The sequence below is a fragment of the Kogia breviceps genome, chromosome 1 (assembly GCF_026419965.1).
Source record: "Kogia breviceps isolate mKogBre1 chromosome 1, mKogBre1 haplotype 1, whole genome shotgun sequence".
NCBI lineage: Eukaryota > Metazoa > Chordata > Mammalia > Artiodactyla > Physeteridae > Kogia > Kogia breviceps.
Genome location: NC_081310.1, coordinates 194602112 through 194623550, shown reverse-complemented (window position 1 = coordinate 194623550; position 21439 = coordinate 194602112). Strand labels below are relative to the sequence as shown.

General features: G+C 44.0%; 1 protein-coding gene across 10 annotated transcripts in view; it reads left to right on the top strand.

Annotated features, from left to right (window-relative positions):
- KIF1B (kinesin family member 1B) overlaps window positions 1–21439 on the top strand; it is a 336458-nt gene that overhangs the window by 301233 nt on the left and 13786 nt on the right. For all 10 annotated transcript variants that reach the window (XM_067017756.1, XM_059057804.2, XM_059057834.2 and 7 more), the window contains 11 exons: window positions 307–425; window positions 1395–1480; window positions 1825–1954; window positions 2130–2292; window positions 4985–5075; window positions 6931–7049; window positions 7716–7771; window positions 9885–9993; window positions 11355–11421; window positions 12317–12401; window positions 14846–14951. In XM_067017756.1, the coding sequence (XP_066873857.1) occupies window positions 307–425; window positions 1395–1480; window positions 1825–1954; window positions 2130–2292; window positions 4985–5075; window positions 6931–7049; window positions 7716–7771; window positions 9885–9993; window positions 11355–11421; window positions 12317–12401; window positions 14846–14951 (1131 nt within the window). The remainder of the gene's footprint in view (window positions 1–306; window positions 426–1394; window positions 1481–1824; window positions 1955–2129; window positions 2293–4984; window positions 5076–6930; window positions 7050–7715; window positions 7772–9884; window positions 9994–11354; window positions 11422–12316; window positions 12402–14845; window positions 14952–21439) is intronic.

The following is a 21439-nucleotide window of genomic DNA, read 5'->3' as shown; positions in this document are numbered from 1 at the left end:
ATTTGTAGAGGATTATCTTGGAAGTCTACTTCCAATGGTCACTCTACCTATGGTAGTAATTCTTATAAGGAGTAATTTGGTGTACGTTGGTCTTTTCCACTGCTTTACCAAGCATTTGCATTCGTTTATACGTTATGTATTTTGAAAAAGCAACAGGAGGCAGTCTGAGGGTACAGAACAGAGAGGCGACCTTAGGACAGGGCCCAGAAGCCAGCTCACAGTTTCATGAAGGTATTCTCAGTAAATCTGAAAGCCACCTCTGCCTGTGGGATGCTCAGATGTCTGTCTCCTGGTTTCTGTCTCTAGAGCATTTGTTTACCTGAGCAACCTGCTGTACCCCGTGCCCCTGATTCACAGGGTGGCCGTTGTCAGTGAGAAGGGCGAAGTGCGGGGATTTCTCCGTGTGGCTGTGCAGGCCATCGCAGGTAGGCGCCCCTCTTCTGTCTCTGCCTCGAGACAAAGCAGGCTAGTTCCGTAAAGGCCGCGCTTCAGTGCAGACTGAAGAAAGCCTTTATTGCTTCCTTTCTAGCTGTTGTTCCCAAGTATCACTAGTAGATCCCGTTTGGTTTGGGCTACTGCGGTTTTGGAATAATGGGGTAAATGGATTTCCTTTAACATGAAGAACAACCCTTGGGTTACCTTTATAAAAGTCATTTGCATTTTAAATGATGCATCTTAACTGCTTCAGAAATAACAGGATTTTCAGACGGTTTCTTGCCTAATTTTCTCTCAGGATACTTCTGCTAGACATTTCTGTCCTTTGGCTGCTGTTGTGCAATGGGTGGATCCAGATCTTGACACTTTATACTTTTTTCCAAGATCCAGCCTACATTCTGAAGAAAGAATGTGGCTGTTCCCTGTAACGTTTCTGTTTTCGTTTCCAACTGCTGTGCCGTATTTAGTGACCTCTTTCGGCCTTTCCCCGTGGAAACGCGTGACAGTCACCAGCGTTGAGCTATGGAGGTCTTCGCAAGTACAGTCTAATATTTTCAAATATTTATTGAGTATTATTGAATATAATCTTGTCAAGTGAAGGGATCAGTATTTCTAAGTATGACATTGGAACAACATCAAGAATGAAACTGATCCTTTATTCATTAGTTTCATTCGAGCTAAGGAGGTGGTAAGTTTACCTGAGTAGAGTGCGAAGCAGCCTATTTGACTTTACCGCTTTGGTCTCTTTCTCATGCGAAAGACTTGTTCTTTAGTGTCTCCTCTTGTAGTAAAGTTTGAGAGCCCTGAAGCCCACTATCTCCTGTTTATTTTTATGTTACTTTCCTATATATTTTTATTATTGTAAAATCCAATAGGAGTCATTTCTCCTTCTCCCCATATGTAGTCTCACCCTTGCTTTGTTTTTTTTTCTTTCTTTTTTTTTTTTTTCCTCTACTTAGCGGACGAAGAAGCTCCTGATTATGGTTCTGGAATTCGACAGTCAGGAACAGCTAAAATATCTTTTGATAATGAGTACTTTAATCAGGTGAGAAATCTTCCAGGAAGAGGAAAACCTTGTGGAAGGATAAGGAAGTAGACAGGTTTCGTAAGGAGGATGTTCAGCACTGGAGAGCAGTTCTGCCTAGAACTAAAAAGTATAGGTTACCCCAGGATAGTTAATAGAATATGGGACATGTCTTACAACTACCGAGGTAAGGGTAAAGGCCCAGCATTTATAGTGTGTTGTATTGCCTTTTCTCAGGCAGCTCTTAATCTGCATAACTTTTCAGTCACTATTATTTGTTGGGCAGATAAATATAAGTTAAGGAAATGGGGGGAAATATGTTGTCCTACTACTTTATCATCTACTTACCCCTGCCTTGTTTTCAGAGTGACTTTTCTTCGGTTGCAATGACCCGTTCTGGTCTATCCTTGGAGGAGCTGAGGATTGTGGAAGGACAGGGTCAGAGTTCTGAGGTCATCACTCCTCCAGAAGAAATCAATCGAATGAATGACTTGGGTGTGTAATCAGAGTGTACTATAATTGCATATGTTTTAAAAGATGGAAAAATACTGACCATTGTCAAGGAAGATAGTTGCTTTTATCAGCTAGGGATGGAAAGATACACCCTCCTCTCCGAAAGGTGCCTTGTGTGTTACTTGAACCATACGTGTGCTCATTTGACCCTCTTTAGATTTGAAGTCAAGCACTTTGCTGGATGGTAAGATGGTAATGGAAGGATTTTCTGAAGAGATTGGCAACCACCTGAAACTGGGCAGTGCCTTCACTTTCCGTGTAACAGTGCTGCAGGCCAGTGGAATCCTCCCAGAGTATGCAGACATCTTCTGTCAGTTCAAGTAAGCCACCCCTTTGCTCTGCCTCCCTAGGCTCTTACCCTGGATGATGTCCTTTGTGTACTATAGAGCGATCTAACACTTGCCAGGCAGTACACTCTTGAGAGAGAAATGACTACCAGCTGCTGAAATAAAATGCTTTCTTCACTCAAGATGGGAGTAAGAACTGGAAACCTGCAATGGAATGAAACAGAGTTCATTGTGGGGAGGAGTGTAGCCACATATCCTGCTAGAAGGTTTGGTTGTGGACTGTCCCTCTCTGCCAGGAGTGTAGGATCAGATCCAGATGAGCCTACTTACTAGTCTTTTAAAATGCTCTTCATGCTGAAATGTCTTGTTAATAAACAAGTATGAAAACAAGGAATTATCTAACCGCCAATATGCTTATTTAATACTTGGGAAAGGGAAAATATAAGTCATTTAAAGAGCAGCAAAATTCTGCATCCACTGCAAAAATGCTAGTAAATGCGTAGAGAAGATGTGACAGGTTTCATTTCTCATCCACCTTCTAAGCATTTTCTACCCTATAACCCTCTGGAGCTCTATGCTCTAGGTACTTTCCTCTCAAGACCTCCGAAAACATTTTTTTTGGAGAATCTTTAAGTTTCAATACCCCCAAACATCAATATGTCTTCAGTATTTGGAAAGGGCCACAGTACAAGAGAATGAAGTCTGAGCCACGCCATTCCTAAAGCCCACAGTTTGCCACTGGTGCCACCAAAAGGCTGCTGTAGGTTTCTGCCTTTCATTTCCCCTCAGTATGTGCCTTAGCCTTCCCTGGGGTCCTAAAGCAGCATTGCTGCTTGCACAGAGTTTATCCAGGTCCTCAATTAAATGTGATTATTACATGGTAAGCCACTAATATCATTTGCTGTAACTTATAATTGATGAAATAGTATCCATCCAGTATAGATTTTGCCCATTTAATGTGTTTTTGCTAATAGCCTCAGTTAGTAACTGATGTATTTTATGGAAAAGACCTACTTGGTTAACTGACATCTGAAATGGCAATAGTGGTATGTTGACTTCTGTCCTAAAATATCCTAAAGAGAGAGTAGCCTCTCCACCTGGCATTAGCTCTGGAGGAACGGGCATGTCGACTCATGCTGAAAGAAGACTCAAGTTCTTCTGAGGTTTTTATAAACTCTCATCTGGCCTGCATAGGGAAAACACAGCTGTAGAGCAATGTGAATGATTTCATGTGTCACCTCTGTGGAACCCCAGGATATTTGTATCTGCTCCAAGCAGAGCCTTGTTGGAGTGTAGATCAGAGATCAGCTGATGCTCATGGCGCCTCTGGCAGGTACACTGTGTGGTCTGGAGAGGAAGAAATTGGAAGAAAAAAGGGAGTAAGAAGTAAGAGAAGGAAAGGGCGAGAGGTAAGGAGAAAATGAGAAGAAAATAGACAAGAGTACACGTAGTATGGAATGCTACAGTGCCACAGTGGTATGTGGCATCAGTGATTTGGATGCCTGGCAAAAGTACACCACTGTCTTCAGGCTCAGTGAATTACAGTTGACCCTTGAACAACTCGAGAGTTAGGGCACTGACCCTCCGCACAGTCAAAAATCCGAGTGTGTATCCAGGGTTCCACCATATCCGCAGTTCCGCATCTAAGGATTCACCCAGCTGCGGATTGTGCAGTACCCTAGTATTTACTATGGAAAAAAATCCACGTGTAAGTGGACCCATGCAGTTCAAACCTGTATTGTTCAAAGGTCAAGTGTAATTTGGAAGACTGGGAGTTCATGATCCTGGTGTTTCTACCCCCTACTCTAAGTATTCTTGCACTTCCCTGGTGGTCCAGTGGTTAAGACTTCGCGCTTCCACTGCAGACCCTGGTTGGGGAACTAAGATCCCACATGCTGCATGGCACAGCCGAAAAAAAAAAAAGTATTCTCTTATTTCCATTTTTTTCTTGCAGGAGTGTGGGATGTCCTTCTGGTGGATATTTCTATCTGGCAGTAAATCTTTGAATTGAGTATTGTATAATTCTCCACTTCTTTTTATGTCAGACTAATAATAGGGAGGGAGGGAGAACAATAAAATCTCATGTTTATGAGAATAAGTCAACATAGCCCACTGACTCAAATATTTCAGGAGTATTTTCTACATTTAGAGCCCTGTGGGAGACACTCACTGTCTTTTGGGGAGACAAGCAAATAAATACAGTATTACAAACAATGATATCATTGCTGTTGAAGACACATAGGTCTCTAGTGCTGTGGGAACATAGAACTGTTTGAGTGAGTCAGGAAAGTTTTCCTGGAAGAGGTGGTATTTGAATCTCCTCCTAGCTAGTCTTAGATAGACTCCCAGGCAAGTATGCTGTCCACAGGCTTTGATACTACCTTATAGAAGCTTTAATCTGCCAAATCTTTTCTGTACAAAATGATTTCACAATTTTTATTTTCAGTAAAAACCTTTTACAAGGGAATAGGAGTTCACTGAATTCACTGTTCATACATTCACATGGCTAAGTGATAGGGTTAGTTGATTTTTCAGTCATCTTTGACATAAAAGCTAAAATGCTATCTGAGTGATGTGGAAAACGTTCTCTGCAAGGAAACGTAAATAACTTGACTCAGTTAAAGACTCTGCTTAAGTAAGGTACTGCTTTCCGTGGGATCCAAGCTGATCCTGATGAAACCATTAATAATGAAATTCACGTGGGTCTTTTTTTTTTTCTCTTAAGCTTTTTGCATCGCCATGATGAAGCATTCTCCACTGAACCCCTCAAAAACAATGGCAGAGGAAGTCCTCTGGGCTTTTATCATGTGCAGAATGTAAGTGACGTGGACGTTTTTGCCAAATGTTTTGCGGGTTTGTGGTACCTCGAAGCAGCTGGGGTGAGGCAGTCGTCATGTGTGGGTCCCTTTGGCTTTCTCAGCTGAAGAAGGATGATAATCTAAGCTTCTGTGTAGGGGGAGCTCTGTGATGAGAACAGACAGTGGAGAGAGCGGCCAGGGCCCTGAGCTAATCCTCAGTGGACAGAGCAGGCAGCATCTTCTCTGAATTACAGTGGGGCCTGTGAGTAGCCTGGGGGTTGGTCTGCCAATAAATTCTTTGTCGGTTTGAATGTAGTGAGTTGTTTTAGTGTTTCCTTCCTAGAATAATAAGCATGTTGCATATGAGTTTTGTTAATATGTTGTTCTTTAAACCACAAGGGACAAATAATTTAGTTGCAAATAATGTAGAAACTATGAAATACATTTTGTAGCTAAATTAAGATTCAGAATCTGTTTCCTTGCAGCTGATTCTATGATTAGTCCTTTAATGCCCCTTACAACTCTCTCATAAGTGGAATCAGAAAACAGACCTTCCATCTCTTCTAGAAAGATTTGCTCAACTCTGTTCAAAAGTCATGATCCTCATTACAATAGCTAACATTCACTGAGAGCTTATTTTGTGTCAGTCATTGTTATACATGTATTTTTGTGTCTTAATTCATTTAATCCTCACTTTTATGCCATATACTGTCATAATCCCCACGTTATAGTTGAGATTACCGAGGCAGAGAGCACTCGAAGTCACTCACCAAGGTTACAAAGCTAGGAAGAGGCACAGGTGGGGTTTGAACCCAGGGAAATGGGGCTCTAGCATCCGGGAGCTTCACTACTGCTTGAACAGTCCCGTTCTCTTGCCAACCATAATCCACTCCCTAAAATGCGAGAGGAAAGGACAGACAACTCCAGAAATGGAACAAGCAAATACAGAACACACTGTTTTCTTTTTTATGTTTAATTGTATAAATGTGAGCATGCCTGTATATGATAAATATTGATTGGCTCCTGTGCACAAGGGCTGTGCCTGACGCCACTGGGCGGTGCTCAGATGAATCACAGGGTAGATTATGCCTCCGAAGAGCTTAGAGTTATGATAGGGGAAATAAAATGCATATTTAAACAATAGTGGTACAGGATATAGAAACATTCGAAAGGTATTCGTTAAATGCAACGGGAGTAGAGAAGGGAGAGTTATTTCTACTAATGGGAAGAGTCTTTTAAGCTACATTCTTTGTTGGGGGTGGATGTTTTTGTAGGGAAAGGAGGTGGGGGAACTTCCTGAAGACTGTAGTGTAAATAAGAAAAAGTGGGTCACGCTTGGCACTGTACCTGGCGCAGAGTCTGCAGTCATGTTTTTCATACTGTTGTTGCTGTTTGAGCTGGGCCTTGAAGTACAGGGAAGACAGAAGTACGGAGATGTGGGAAGGCCTCCCAGGCACGGCTGCAGCTTGGGCCAGCCCTCAGGCACGGTGGAGGAGAAAGCAGGTGAAGGGGGCACAGCCTCAGGCACGGTGGCGGAGAAAGCAGGTGAAGGGGGCACAGCCTCAGGCACGGTGGAGGAGAAAGCAGGTGAAGGGAGCAGCAGATTGAGTCCAAATATTGTGTGAAGGGCAGCAGAGGGGCCAGAGGTCATTTGGGGCGGACAGTGGAGGGCGTTGACTTCCTGAAGCTTGGTGAAGTTACTGTAGAACGAAAACCAGAGAAGAACCCTTCTCTTTTGGTGTGAGAGGCCTTCATAGTAAAATTCCCAGCACACACTGGGTTCTCAAAGTGCTATAGCGCTGTTTGCAACACAAATGCGTATTTTCCTACAATAAATCTTTCGCTAATCTAGGTTGCCTTTATTCCTTATTAGATTGCAGTGGAGGTTACGGAATCATTTGTGGACTATATCAAAACCAAGCCTATCGTGTTTGAAGTCTTTGGGCATTATCAGCAGCACCCACTTCACCTGCAAGGACAGGAGCTTAACAGGTTTGGACCGAATGAGCAAAGGTTTTTTGTTATTGATATTATTGTCGTTGTTATCGTTGTTACTGTCGCTTGCTGGGAAAGAAGAACTCTTTTGAGGAGTGACGATAGGTAAGTAGCCGTTTGATATATTTTACCCTATGTTTCCATCTCAGAAACACCACCATCTTTCTTCTAAGCCGACCAGTCACTCACTGTAGGTATAGAGCAAATTGAGTTTTGCCCAGGCGACCTTGAGTACTGTCTTTTTGTAGGAAGAGACTTTGGGTAGGATAGAAAGTTGAGGTGACAGGGATATAACCTGGAAGTTGTGTATAATTGCTCCTAACCACCCAGAACTTTATGGAGCATAAAGCCACTAGGAAGCATGTGTCTCGAAGTGGAGACGTCAAGACTGGGGAGGGGGACAACGATGGGGGCTTCGGGGTGATGGCAGAGTGAGTGTCACTGTTAACAGAAACGTGTTCCGTATTTATCAGCTCTGGCTTTACAAGGGGACTTTTATCAGAATGTCTGAGCCTCAGTTTTACTGTGTGGGTTTATATCTGATATCCGATAATGTGCCGGAGTTGAAAGTACAAATGATCCGTTTTTAAAGGGGATTTAAACACGCCGTTAATACCAGCATGGGACTGTTCAGTCTTGAAGGACTTTTGTCTTCCTTTGCAGTCCACCCCAGCCATCTCGACGATTCTTCCCTCCGCCCATGCCACTGTCCAAGCCAGGTGAGCACAGCTGCGTTCTTTGAATGATGTACATCTCTTATTCTGAGTGACTTTTCAGATAAAAAATCATATTCGAACTCCTCCTCCACTTCTGTGCATCCTCGTGTGTTCCGGTATCTAGTAGGAACGAGAATTGTTGGTTCCTGGTGTGAAATAAGGGGTGCCAAACAATAGGGCTCTATATCCCTGCCAATACTGTGGTCTTCTTACTGCAGATTTTGATAAGCTCCGTGTTCCTAAATCTCTCTGCTTTGTGTGTAACTCCCTTTAACTGTCAGGTGACCGGGCACTCCTTTGCATATTACGTTTATTCTGCATGTTGATGTATCCTGTTCTGACTTTTCTTTGTTTATTTTCATCCCTTTTCCTCGTTGCCCACTTGCCTCATTCCCACCCCACGCTGTGCTCATTCTCCACCTCTGTGCTCGTCGCCTCCATCCTGCCTTCAGACCATGAGAGAAAGATTGAGCTGATTCGGTTTCTCGTATCTGACTATGTGAACGTGCATGTGTTGGACACATTTTCTGAGCATGCCACTGTGCTCGCGTCCTCTGCCATTGCCACCTTCCAGGATGGGGCTGACCCATTGCCGCCTTTTCTCTTTCTGCCAGTGCCCAGCTGCCAGACCGAGAGGGTACCTAAACGAGATGGTTAGTAGCTAAAATTAGCTCTGCCTTAGATGTAGAACCATCCTCAGAGGCTGGTCCTAAAGCCTGGCTCTCCGTGTATGAAACACCGATGTTTCTGTTTGCTACTTGACCTGCATGTAGAGTTCAGCACATTGTCAAGATCATATCACATTTCCTTCAGAGAGATTTTTAGGAGGCCCCTTCTCTATTTATACCCCTTTCACGTCATCCAGGGGTGGAGGGTGGGGTGGGGGCTCCTTACATTTGCTGGTGTGGATTCTTTGCAGTGGTATTTTTAATTTTAAAGGTTTTTTTTTACTGGTAGCTGGCTTTTTGTAATGCTCTAGTTCTGCTTTCTGACCCTCAGATGCCCACCAGAACCAGTAACCCCCTGTTATCTTCTTGACTAGCATCATCACCAGCTTACCTGGAATTCAGCTATAGGGTGAATAATGCTGATAGGCCACGCCTCTGAATGGCACTGTATGAGTCATACAGCCCCTTTAGGTGCATCGTGTCAGGGGATCCTCACAACATCTTTTTAGATAGTAGGCGAGATACTATGATGTTCATTTTCTAGTTGAGGAGACAGACTCCCAGAGGTTAAGTGACTCAACCAAAGTTTCATAACGAGTTAATGGTTGAGTGATAATTAGATCCCAAGTCACTGGGCTCTCACACCACTGCTCCCAGGTTCAGAGCAGAGAACCCTCTTTGTGTTGCCAAGATTTCAGAATTTCTATACAGTGTTTCAAAATGCCCACCATGTGGAATCTGAAATTCTTGAAAATACGGGGGTTTCGGCTAATACATTTCATCAGTACAGATAAGAATATGGAATTCACATCTGAAGAAAACGGGTAACATGAGATCATTTACAGAATCCTGTGTTTACAGACGAGGCCAGTGGTCCCCAACTTGTCCACACATCGGAATCACCTGGGGGGCTTCAAACCTCTCAGAGGGCTGAGTCCCACCCCTAGAGACTGTGATGTAATTGGCTGGCGGGGTGGCCTGGGCCATCTTTAAGATCCCCGGGTGACCCTCGTGTGCAGGGAGCTTCAGGAACCACTGGGCTGGAGGACGGGTCTTTCCCGCCGCAGCAGCGGTGACGAGCGAGGCTCCCCGCACGTTGCCCGTCCCGCGTTGTTACCGTGCTCTGCGTGCCGCAAACGTGAGCGTCTAAGGAAGGTTTTTTAATGGTTTTGTGAGCACATTTACTCTGCATGAAACCTGTTTCCTCATCGTTGGGTAGTTTGTTGAGAGGGAAAAAGATGCTGACTCTCTGTTTTCCTTGTTCTCTGAAGTTAGAAGTACTAGTATAGTTGACGGTGAAGTTTCTCTGGCTCTTCTGCACTGAAATCTATCCCCTCACTCTCGCTGCCTTTCCCAAGTGTGTCCTTGAAGATTGACATTAGAGAAGCTTATACCTTTGCTGAGTAGACTTGGACCAGATTTTAACACTTTCCAAAAACTTTTAAAAGTTCCAGCCACCAAGTTAAATACCATGAGCAAAACCAGCCTTGGCCAGAGCATGAGCAAGTACGACCTTCTGGTTTGGTTTGAGATCAGTGAACTGGAGCCTACAGGAGAGTAAGTCCAGCTTTCTAAAGTTTTAAATATGACAACTTTTCCAAAATTAGAAAGTGTAATTTTGAGTCTCTCTTGTCTTTGGGTTCACAGAACATTGTCACATTCCAGTTTTGAGCTGAATTTGGGGTGGGGAGGGTCTTTATATTATTCTTTGAATCAGATGTCTGTCAGAGAACTGTCCAGTGTAATAATTTACCTTCTTGTTAGCAACGGCAAGACCACGGAGGCTGACACTTTGTTATGAGGGAAGACAGCCTGCGGAGTGGGTTTTAGCAGCATCAAAGCGAAGGGGGCCAGAAGCGTATTGTACTGAAAAGGGCCGAAGGCATATCAACACGTCAGGAGACTAGGGGACAGCACGTTTCTGTAGACCAGCGTTTCTCAGCCTCTCACTATCTGGGGCCAGGTGATCCTCTGTCGTTGGGGGGTGTCCTGTGCTGCACTGCAGGGTGTTTAGCTGCATCCCTGGCCTCTACCCGTAAGGTGCCAGTAGCACCGCCCCTCCTGTTGTGACAACAGACATTGCCACATGGCCCCTAGGGGTCAAAATTACCCCCCGTTGCGGACCACTGGCCCAGATCAAAATGATCAGCATCAGCTTACCCTCCGTATGAGCTGTGTTAGACTAAGCGGCGAATGTAATTACCGTTGATAGTTGCCTCAGAAATGCTTTTGAAAAACACAAAAGAGATCCCTCTCTCCCGAAACAGAGGCAAGGGGCTGTATCAGTTAGTGTAAAGGGTAGGGGATAAGTGTTATCTTAATGATCCTCTATTTATAATGCTGGGTAATACCATTATGATCACCTCCATAAAACATTTATTGAGTTCCTACTGTGTGTGAGGTTTGGCTCTATCGATCCTATATAGAGTTGTCAGTAGTGACATTGCTTCGAGGAATTTGACTTTCCACAGACAGATCTATAATGTGATTATAACTTGCATTATGAGGGAGCAGTAGTTACAGTAAATGGTTTCTACTGAGTTAATTGCTTTCTGATTCTTAAAAAATGATCTAGAATCTGAAATTTCCTCTTTCTTATCTCCTGACACTTGCCATTGCAGTTATATGTTATTTATGGAAATAGCTGTTAGACAAAGAGCTGGGATAGGAGCCAAGAGATGTTATGAATACTTCAGTCTAGTCAGGATGATGAAACATACATATGTAGAAAGGTTTACTAAATGCATATGACTGTCCAATTAAATGTCCACCCCAGATGGTGAGAAAGATGTGGGATCCGAGTTTAAAAAACAAAGACCACTGAGGGCTGGAGTGACCAGGGAGGCCCTCGCAGGTGAAGTTGCACTTAGCACAAGCATTCTGTCTAACTTCTTTCTTTTACATTTCTGTTTTTATAGGTATATTCCAGCTGTGGTTGACCATACAGCAGGCTTGCCCTGCCAGGGGACATTTTTGCTTCACCAGGTACTAATGAAGGAGCAAAAGAGGGCTTAGAAGGGAACACCAAAAAAGTTAGAATAAGAAACATAACTCTCTGTTTCTCTGCTTTTTAATCTCCATTTCAAGGGAATTTGGAGGTCAGGGGACATTGCCCCATCCTTTTTTTTTTTTTTTTTTTTTCCTTTCCTTAATGTTTCTCAAACCTTGGCTTATATTTACTGATATATACCCTGGCTTTTATGTGTAAAAAATATATATATATATATATATATATATTTTTGCGGTACGCGAGCCTCTCACTGTTGTGGCCTCTCCCATCGTGGAGCACAGGCTCCAGATGCGCAGGCTCAGCGGCCATGGCTCACGGGCCCAGCCGCTCTGGGGCACGAACCCGTGTCCCCTGAATCAGCAGGCGACTCTCAACCACTGCGTCACCAGGGAAGCCTGTAAATATATTTTAAAAGAACTATGTTGAAAGACTTTATTTCATTCAGTTACATAGTAATTTGTGCAGCTCCCATGTTGTTTTATACAATTTTCACTTTGTGATGTTTGGAAACTCTGCTTTCACAGCCAAAAGTTCTTAATGGAGATTGAAGATGAAGGTTTCAGTGGACTAAAAATCTGGCCATGAAATGTAGGCCCCCCTTTGGCAAATCAAACGTAGATTTAGTCAGTGCTCAAAAGTGCTTATGAGCCAGATGGGCACACTCTGGGCATCGGTTCTTAAAAGCCATATCAGAACCTGGCTCTTCCTCAGTCCCTGACCTGTGTCCCTTTGTTCAGAATAGCAGTGTGGGCAGCATTTCCCCCTCCCTCCATGCCCCCCCCTCCTGCCCATCAGACGATCCAGAAAAGGACAAACAAGAGGAAATAAGAGATTGTCCCAGCTAAACTGCAACCCTGCTCCATTATCTAGGGCATCCAGCGAAGGATCACAGTAACCATTATCCATGAAAAGGGGAGTGAACTCCACTGGAAGGATGTCCGTGAGCTAGTGGGTGGTGAGTATGTTCCAGCAGCTGAGGACGGGGCTTAGCGGAGTGACTGCTCCCCGTTCGGCGCACAGGGAGCGTGCGGAAGACGGTGCTGGAGAGCGTGATTGTCAGAGAGAGTTCTTGAGTTGGAAACTACTCTTGTTCCCCAGCTCCCTTCATCGGTCATTTAGCCTGCCATTGTTTCTCTCAGTGCCTGTGGGAGTGGTTCTGGGCCTGAGGCTGTGAGAGGGCCTAAGAGAAGTCTCTGCTCCTTGTGAGCTTGGGGTCTAGTGAGGAGACAGTGTGTGTGCAGGTACAGAGCAGTTTGATGAGTGAGTACCAAATGAGAACAAGTGAGAGACCTGTGCTAAAAGAGTTGACGACAGAAAAGATCCAGGAGAACTGGGTTACCCTGTGGGAGATGATCTGAGCAGATTTGAGAGAACGTAGAGGGTTTCGTTTTCTTGCAAGCATTTGGAGTTAGAGAGACAGCAGTGTCTAACGTGCAAATGGCTAGAAATCTATGGCCAGAGTGGGGAGACTGAACTAAAGCACCGTGAGAGGAAAGAGTGGCCAAACAGCATAAGCTGTAGAACGAGAGCCCGAGGCAGGGCGTCTGAACCTAGTTTTGCCATGGACCCCTTTGGCAGTGGTGAAGCCTCAGAATTATGTTTTTAAATGTAGAAAATAAGGCACTTAGGATTACGAAGGGAACTAATAATATTGAAATACAATTGTTAAACTACTAAACAAATTTGTAACATAAGCTCTTCAATGACGAGGTCAATAAGCAGTGGGTCTAATTTGTATCATTTCAAAGTGGTGATAAATGTCAAGATACTTCACATTAGTATGATATGAAAACATCTGTGATTTCTGCTGGGGACAGAGGTATGGGTACTGCTGATTCTCCTTAGAGTTTCCTGAAAAAAAGTTGTCATTTTTTTTTCCCATCCAGTTCAGACCTCCTGAGTTCTAACCATAAACCCCTTGGGTATCTGTGGACCAGATTAAGAAGCCCTGGAAGGAAGATTATACTCTGTCGTATCTGGGGCAGTGGTTTTCGAGCTTTTCAAGATTAATTTTTACACAAAAAAAGAGAGATGCTTTCTGACCAGAAAGGGTGGGGTGCAGAGGCAGCAGTTACTAAGGCTTCTCTATAACCCTATGGCTTATTATTTTTATAACAAACATGAAATGCGGCAGGTGCTTTTCTGAATGCTCTAAAAATATTAGTTTATTTAATATAACATAACAAACATATAATATGACCATAACAGTCTTATAAGGGAAGAATTGTTATTCCCACTTCACAGGTGAGGAAAGTGAGGCTCAGAGGTTGAGCATATGCCCAGGCCACACAGATAGTTAGTGTTGGAGCTGAGATTTGAACCCAGGCAGTCCTGCTCCAGATACTGTGTTCTTAACCTCTATGCAGTGCTGCATCCCCTAGTGTTATTTGAAAAAAGCATTGTAAGATTTTGAAAAAGAAAATGGTGTAATGAAGGCAGTGGCTTAAGAAGTTTGTAGAAGGTGAGTGTGGGTTGGCTTGGAAAGGGGGAGACGTGAGAGCAGCAGGGAGACCTGTTAAGTGGCTGTTGCCGTGTCTGAGATCAGAAGGGGATGACCTTCGTGAGCAGGGCAGTGATGTTGGCAATTAAAGCTGAGGCAGATACGAGAAGCTCTTTGAACAAAGAGTAAGTTTTCACCATTGACTAAACGTGGGATGTTAAAGGGGAGACAGAATATGGAGAAGAATAGAAGGCCAAGAATTACAGAATTAGACTGTAGGATTATAGCTGATCAAACAACGCTTCCGGTACCTGAAATTACACAGAGATTTGACAGTCTCTTTTTGGCCTAATGAATTACCGCTTTGTATTTATTTGTTTATTAAAATCAGTTGATTTTTTAAAAATTTATTTATTTATTTTTGGCTGTGTTGGGTCTTGGTTGCTGTGCGCGGGCTTTCTCTAGTTGCGGCGAGCGGGAGCTACTCCTCGTTGCGGTGCACGGGCTTCTCACTGCGGTGGCTTCTCTTGTTGCAGAGCACAGACTCTAGGCGTGCAGGCTTCAGTAGTTGTGGCGTGCGGGCTCTAGAGCGCAGGCTCAGTAGTTGTGACTCCTGGGCTCTAGAGCACAGGCTCAGTAGTTGTGGCTCGTGGGCTCTAGAGCGCAGGCTCAGTAGTTGTGGCGCACGGGCTCTAGAGCGCAGGCTCAGTAGTTGTGGCTCGTGGGCTCTAGAGCGCAGGCTCAGTAGTTGTGGCTCATGGGCTCTAGAGCGCAGGCTCAGTAGTTGTAGCGCACGGGCTTAGTTGCTCTGCATCATGTGGGATCTTCCTGGACCATTGTCCGGGGACCCGTGTCCCCTGTATTGGCAGGTGGATTCTTAACCACCGTGCCAGCAGGGAAGTCCTACCACTTTGTTTTTAAACGTACCCATGTTCTGGTTTCTTTCTTCTTTGTCTCAGGCCGGATTCGGAATAAAGCTGAGGTGGACGAAGCCACAGTTGATGCCATCCTCTCCTTAAATATCATCTCTGCCAAGTACCTGAAGTCTGCCCACAACTCTAGCAGGTGGGGCACCCGGGGAATGCGTTGAGTCAGCCCTAGGGGGTTGACTGGTTCACTGTCGATTCCTTGTTCATTAATGATTCCCCAGTTCTCACTTCAGAATTCCCTGCCCACCCTGCTCTTCAAAAATAAAAACATAAATCATTGGAGATACTTGTATGTGATGATACCCCCAGAGAATGGAAATGTTCTATCCCCTGGGGAGTTTGAGTAGATGTAATACAGTGACAGAGAAAAAGCAGAAAAAGAAAACTCAGCATGCCACCCAAGGGTTTAAAAGTACAAGTTAATTACGGCTAAGACTAAATGTTTTCCTATGAAGTGGTTGCTGTGGAGAAAGACCTCTTGGCCTGGGGTGTCATGGGAACATGCCCTCCAAGGTCTAGTGAACTCTCTTGTGTTCATCTTTGCTGCTGCCAGTATCGGCTCAAGGAGTCTCAGTATCTGCTTTTCATTTTCCTTTATGCATAAAGGCAATAAATTATTATAAACTCTTCTGACTCAGATTGGCTGCCATAAATAATGGATTTTATTTTAAATTAGTTTCCCTTAGAATTCCATTTTATAATCAAGTGATGACAGTGCATAAAGTACCTAGCCGTTCTACTTTCCCGTGTCAGATTGGAAATAAATCTGCTGGGGTGCTTTTACCTCCCTGGGAAAGGAGTCCCGTCATCGTGCACAGAGACTCCCTTTTCTCTACGTGGTGAGGGCTAGGAAACAGGAGTGGCTGTGTGTTCTAATGTGGGCTCAGAACTCAGCCTTCGAAGTACAGGATTTCTCTGTGGTCTGCCTGTTCCTGCAAAAGTTGCTCACATGTTTTGGCAAGAGGGAGAGGAAAAATAAGACAATAAGCAGAAGCAGAAATGAAAAGGTTCGGGGCAGGATTAATTACTTTACATTGTTTCTGTGTGTTAATGTTTTGCATGGGAGTGAGGAAAAGGAAACAAATGTCTGTGTGCTTTTGCCAGTCAGAGGAGCTGGCAGGAGCTGTGGACAGAAAGGCAAGGTGGATGAGAGGGTGTGTACCTATGTGGAGGGGGTGTGGCAGAGACAAAGTAGGGTGCTTTGACCCCCGCCTTGGCCTATTCCTGGGCAAAATCTTGAACAATACCATTTCTCTGAAGTCAGCATTAACCCCACACAGCGTTCCCTCTTCTGCCAGACACTTACAGCAAGTATTCAGCTGGCATTCACCACATTTTCCTTGCAACTATGAGAAATAATATCTTAAACTTCCCTATGGTACTTAGCAAAACAGGGAAAAAGGGTGTTTGGTTGAAGTGCTGGTTATGTAAACTTGCCTACATTAGAGTAACCTTCAAAAGTCCTTTGATTCCTGTCCGGCAGCGTGTCACATGCTGTCTTAGAAGATGAATTTCGCTTTGTTAGAAGCAGTTTATCTTTCCCAGTAGAAGCTTAGATTTAATCAAAGAAGTTGCTGGGACTTCCCTGGTGGTGCAGCAGTTAAGAATCTGCCTGCCAACGCAGGGGACACAGGTTTGAGCCCTGGACTGGGAAGATCCCACATGCTGCAGAGCAACTAAACCTGTGTGCCACAACTACTGTGCCCTCGCGCTGCAACCACTGGAGCCAGCGAGCCTACAGCCCGCGTGCCACAACTGCTGAGCCCGTGTGCTGCAACTGCTGAAGCCTACGCACCTAGAGCCCGTGCTCCACAACAAGAGAAGCCACCACAGTGAGAAGCCCATGCACTGCAACGAAGAGTAACCGCTGCTCGCCCCAACTAGAGAAAGCCTGCATGCAACAACGAAGACCCAACACAGCTGAAAAGGTTTAAAAAAAAAAAGTTTAAAAACAAGGTTGCTAAGGTCAAGAATAATAAAAAGAGGAACTTCCCTGGTGGCGCAGTGGTTAAGAGTCCACCTGCCAATGCAGGGGACACGGGTTCGAGCCCTGGTCCAGGAAGATCCCACATGCCACGGAGCAGCTAAGCCCATGTGCCACAACTACTGAGCCTGTGCAACTACTGAAGCCCGCGTGCCTAGAGCCCGTGCTCCGCAACAAGAGAAGCCACCGCAGTGAGAAGCCCGTGCACTGCAAGGAAGAGTAGCCCCTGCTCGCCGCAACTAGAGGAAGCTTGCGCGCAGCAATGAAGACCTAACACAGCCAGAATATAAATAAATAAATAATAAAAAATTTAAAAAGAAGATACAGACTTTAAACACTTGTTTTAACTTAAAGTATATAAATGTACATTAATTTGTCAATCTCTTGCTATAGGGCCAAGACCTTTTCTTTAATTGTAGGCTCATTTATTAGACTTCTGACAGTTTTTCTTGCAAAGCCACACCCATAATTCATCACCTGTGTTTTTCAGTTTGGTGGAACTAGAAACCTATGAATAAAATCTAAATGCAAAATCCTTTAAACTTTTATCATATATCATCAAAATTTTACTTCCCTCTTTCTTTTACACTGATCTCACCCAAACTTAACAGCTGTTTTTTAAACAACTCACCATTGTCAAGGCTTTTTAAAATGTTCAATTTATTTTTCACACTAAGTTTCCACACTTAGTTTTGTTTCACACTAAACAAAAATTCTTTTTGCCCTCGTTTCAGTGATTTATCTAATATTTAATTAAATTAGATAATTATAGTAACAAATACAACCGCATAAACAGGTTTTTACTACTGACACTTGAGAAGCATGAAACTCAGCTCTTTGGAGCAAATTGTCTGGGCGAGGAGCTACCTCTTTATTTTAGAATAATGTTCAGTGAGAAATGGACGTCAGTCTATACATTGTAGGGATGTGGAGAGCATAACTTCATTTGGTAAGTGGCTAAATGGAGTTTGGTTAAGAGAGCTTTTGTTCTTTTTGCCCAAGGTTTAATGTTTAAAGTTGAATTTACAGAACTCCAGTTGGGTGTATTACATACATAATTAGAGGGCTCTTGTGATATATTGATAGTGGAGCGTAGCTGACAAGGGCCATTACTCCTTTTCTTCCCAGCCCTGTGTTCCTGTTTACCTACTGACTTGGTTTTCCCTTAACTCTACAGCAACTTCCTAGCATTTCCAATAGTAAGTCACCTCCTAAAGGGATGTTAATAGAGGTGGTCTCCACTCTCCCTTCTGTGCCCAGCATTTCCTTAACGTCTCAGGAGAGGGACCCGTGTCATTGTAAGCCCTTTATCAAATTGTGTCCCATAGAATTCTCTGTTAATTGTTTGTCCACTTGAATTCACTTTTGCTTATCAGCAAATTTGTGTTTTTTATATATATATTTTCTCTTCTCCTCTCTCTCTCTCCCTCTCTTTTTTCCTTTTTTTTCTTTTGCTGCACTAACAAAAGCTTTTTCTGTGTTTTTGCAGGCTCTTTCTTGATAAGGATATTCCTAGGTATTTTCTGTTTGCTTTTTTGCACATAAAGATTCTAGTTTATCAGAATGCTTTATGTCTTATGTAGCTTTGACTCCTATTTTAATTTAATAGTTTTCTGCCATGTAAACTTGCACCCACCTAGAATAGAGCAAGACCTTATTCTGTACCCTTGTGCCCTGGGTTTTGCTGATGCATGTATAGTTTCACATGTAGGCTCTTAAGTAATTTGTAGAATTCTTAATTATTTTCTCATTCCATTTAGTAAACCTGCCCGTTTTATTCTAAGCCCCGTCAAGTTTTCCTCTTCCACATTACAAAGTAGAATGTTACTCCCCTCATTTCATAAGGAATCTCAGCCTTGCATAATTGTTCACTGCTTTCTTTGTTTTGTCCTGTGTAGTAGTAGAGACCAGTTTAGTTATTTGAGTAGCTGGGTCTGTGAGAAATATTTTTTTTATTTTTAAACATTTCTCTTTCTCCTGTCAGGACTGCTTGTCTCATCTATTTATTTTCTGCTTTTGGAAAAGAAAAAGTTCCTGGTTCAGTAGTAAAGGAAATTTTCCCCCATCTCTCTCTTCCTCTGATTTAGGGAAGAAAACTGAAGGAAGTGATACATGACAATATAGCCTAAATGTTTTTTTAAAGATGCACATACACACGCCACACAACACATAAACACAAACACCTACACACACACACACATATACACACACACTGCCATTGTCCGGAACATCTCGAGAAATCCCTTTGGGATTATTTCCTGACCACCTTAGCGCCATACAGTGTCTCAGGACTCAGCCCTGTTTCTAACTCCAAATTCTCTTGCTAGCTTGATTTCGTTGACATTTCTCATCAGTCTTGGTTGTATTTCTTATGACCACCTCTCAAGAGTTGCCACCCTTGGGGAGTATTTCAAAAGAATGTGCTGCAGTAACTCCCAGGCACCAAACAAAACAACAAAAAACCCCACCTTCCCCCCCCCCCCATCCCAATACAGGGAGATTTTAGTGATGTCGGAATTTTTCTATGTTAGCCAAGTTTCTGCCAGTGGAATTTCCTCTTTCGGTTAAGTGAAAACCAGGAAACAGGAATGTGAAGAGGCTTTCTCACACAAATTCACAACATCTGCCTGAGTGCAAAGGGAATCATGAACCCTGAATGCTGGCAGCAGGCGATGCTTAAGTTCTGGTGTGGAGCTTCCTGAGTGGCGGGTTCCAGGCCGCAGTGAGGCGCTCTTGCTGTCAGGTGTCTCCAGGGGAGCACAGGCCCTCGCCCTGAGAAGGGGCCTCACTTCACTCAGCACGGGGTGTCCAGACCTGCAGTGCGACAGGCAGACCCCATTCCAGGCACCTTGACAGACCCTGGGACACAATAGACGAGCAGAGTCTCAGGGACAGAGCCCTCAAGTGGCTCCGGCTGAAGTGATGGATCCCGCCACCCAATATTAGAATTTGTCTTAAACCAAATTACAATTTAGATTTGATCGAAACAGAGCTTTGTGGATGCATAAAGGGTTCTCTGCTGAGCCCAGTGAGCCCAGGAGCTGGGGAAGGGCGTCTGTCGTCCTTGGTGGTGGTTGCAGTTTGGGTCTCTTGGTTGCTTTGTCCGTCTTGGTACTGTCAGTTGTCTCTATATTCCTTTGGTGTCTTTGTAGAGAATTTTCTTGACTCATACACACTGCCTCAAAAGCTAGATGTTTGAGAGAATATCACGTACAGCTGAAGGCCCTCGGACAACACGGGTTTGAACTGAGCGGGTCCGCTTGCGTGTGGATTTTTTTCAGTAGTAAGTACCACAATACTATGTGGTCCGCAGTTGGCCGAATTGGTGGAGGCAAAACCTCGGGTACCGAGGGCCGACTGTAAGTTATACACAGATTTTTGACTGCATGGAGGGTCAGCCCCCTAACTCCTGTTGTTCAAGGGTCAACTGTACTTCAGGAAGACTTAGATCTAGAAGTAGCTACAAGATGAAATAATCAGGCTTCAAACACTGGCACTCAGGATGAGGTGTGGTCACGGAGTTCATTTAAGTCTTGTTTTCTGTTTATGTCTGGAGAAAGAAGCATGGAGATGTGTTTAAAGAGAAGGTAGGCCAGCTATTTGTCATGGGACACCTAGAAAAGACAGCTGCAGTGAGGTTACCATCTGGGAAGGAGTGAGGAGGAACGTAGTGGGCAGGGGAGCAGGTGTGCAGAACTCTAGTTGAATTGGGTGGGGTGTGTTACACGTGCAGAGAGGTGGTGGTAATGGGAAGCCCAGTCTGAAGGGGTGGACGAAGTGCCTTCCCCAACAGTCCTAACCGGGGTCTGAGGGAAGGACATGGGGGGTCGAGTTGGGAGTTGATCTGTTGACACTGCCGATGAACTCAGGATGGTGCTTCAGGTGAGCCTCGCTGAACAGGAAGGGTTAATGCCAAGTAGGGTCTGTGGTGTTTTACTAGTAAGAGGAAAGAAAGATATTGAAACAACTTTAGAAACCAGTTTATGGGTGTTTATTAAATAATCAAGCTTCTAGCTGTTATTTGAATGTAAGATTCTTATGTGAATTTTTTGGAAAACTGATAAATAGTAGTTGGCTAGCTCTGGTGTAAAAAATCATTCTCTTTTACTGAAATGTCAGCTAAGAATAACCTCTTATTCTTCTATTTAAAACAAGTCTCTCTATACTGTTTCTTTCATGAACCCTCCCAGATGTGTTTGTGACATTTCTGAGGCTCAGCAGAGTGGGATCGAGATACAAAGACTGCAGCTTCCCAGTGACTGAATCACTGCTTCCCGCCCTCTTCACTGACTGACAGAGGAGCTTACTTAGTCTGTCTTTCCTGTTTTAGTTTCTGTTGATACTCATTTCTCCTTTTCATCTTAATCCCTTCGATTGATCTCACTATTTTTATGTTTATAGGCAGAGGAGAAGCAGGCTTGTCAAAATACAAACAACAAAAAGCATAGCTTAAGTGTTCCTTGACAGTGGGTGGGGGGCAAGCGCGCGGGCACCTGCCTTTTCCTCCTCGGAGGCGCAGGTTCTGCTCTGTCGTTGGACTTTGTTAAGTTGGAAATGCTGGTCCATGTGGGATTCTGCAGCATTACTGACAATGGCAGTGCCTGGTCTAAGGTGACTTCAGCTTCTTCTGGATGACTCCC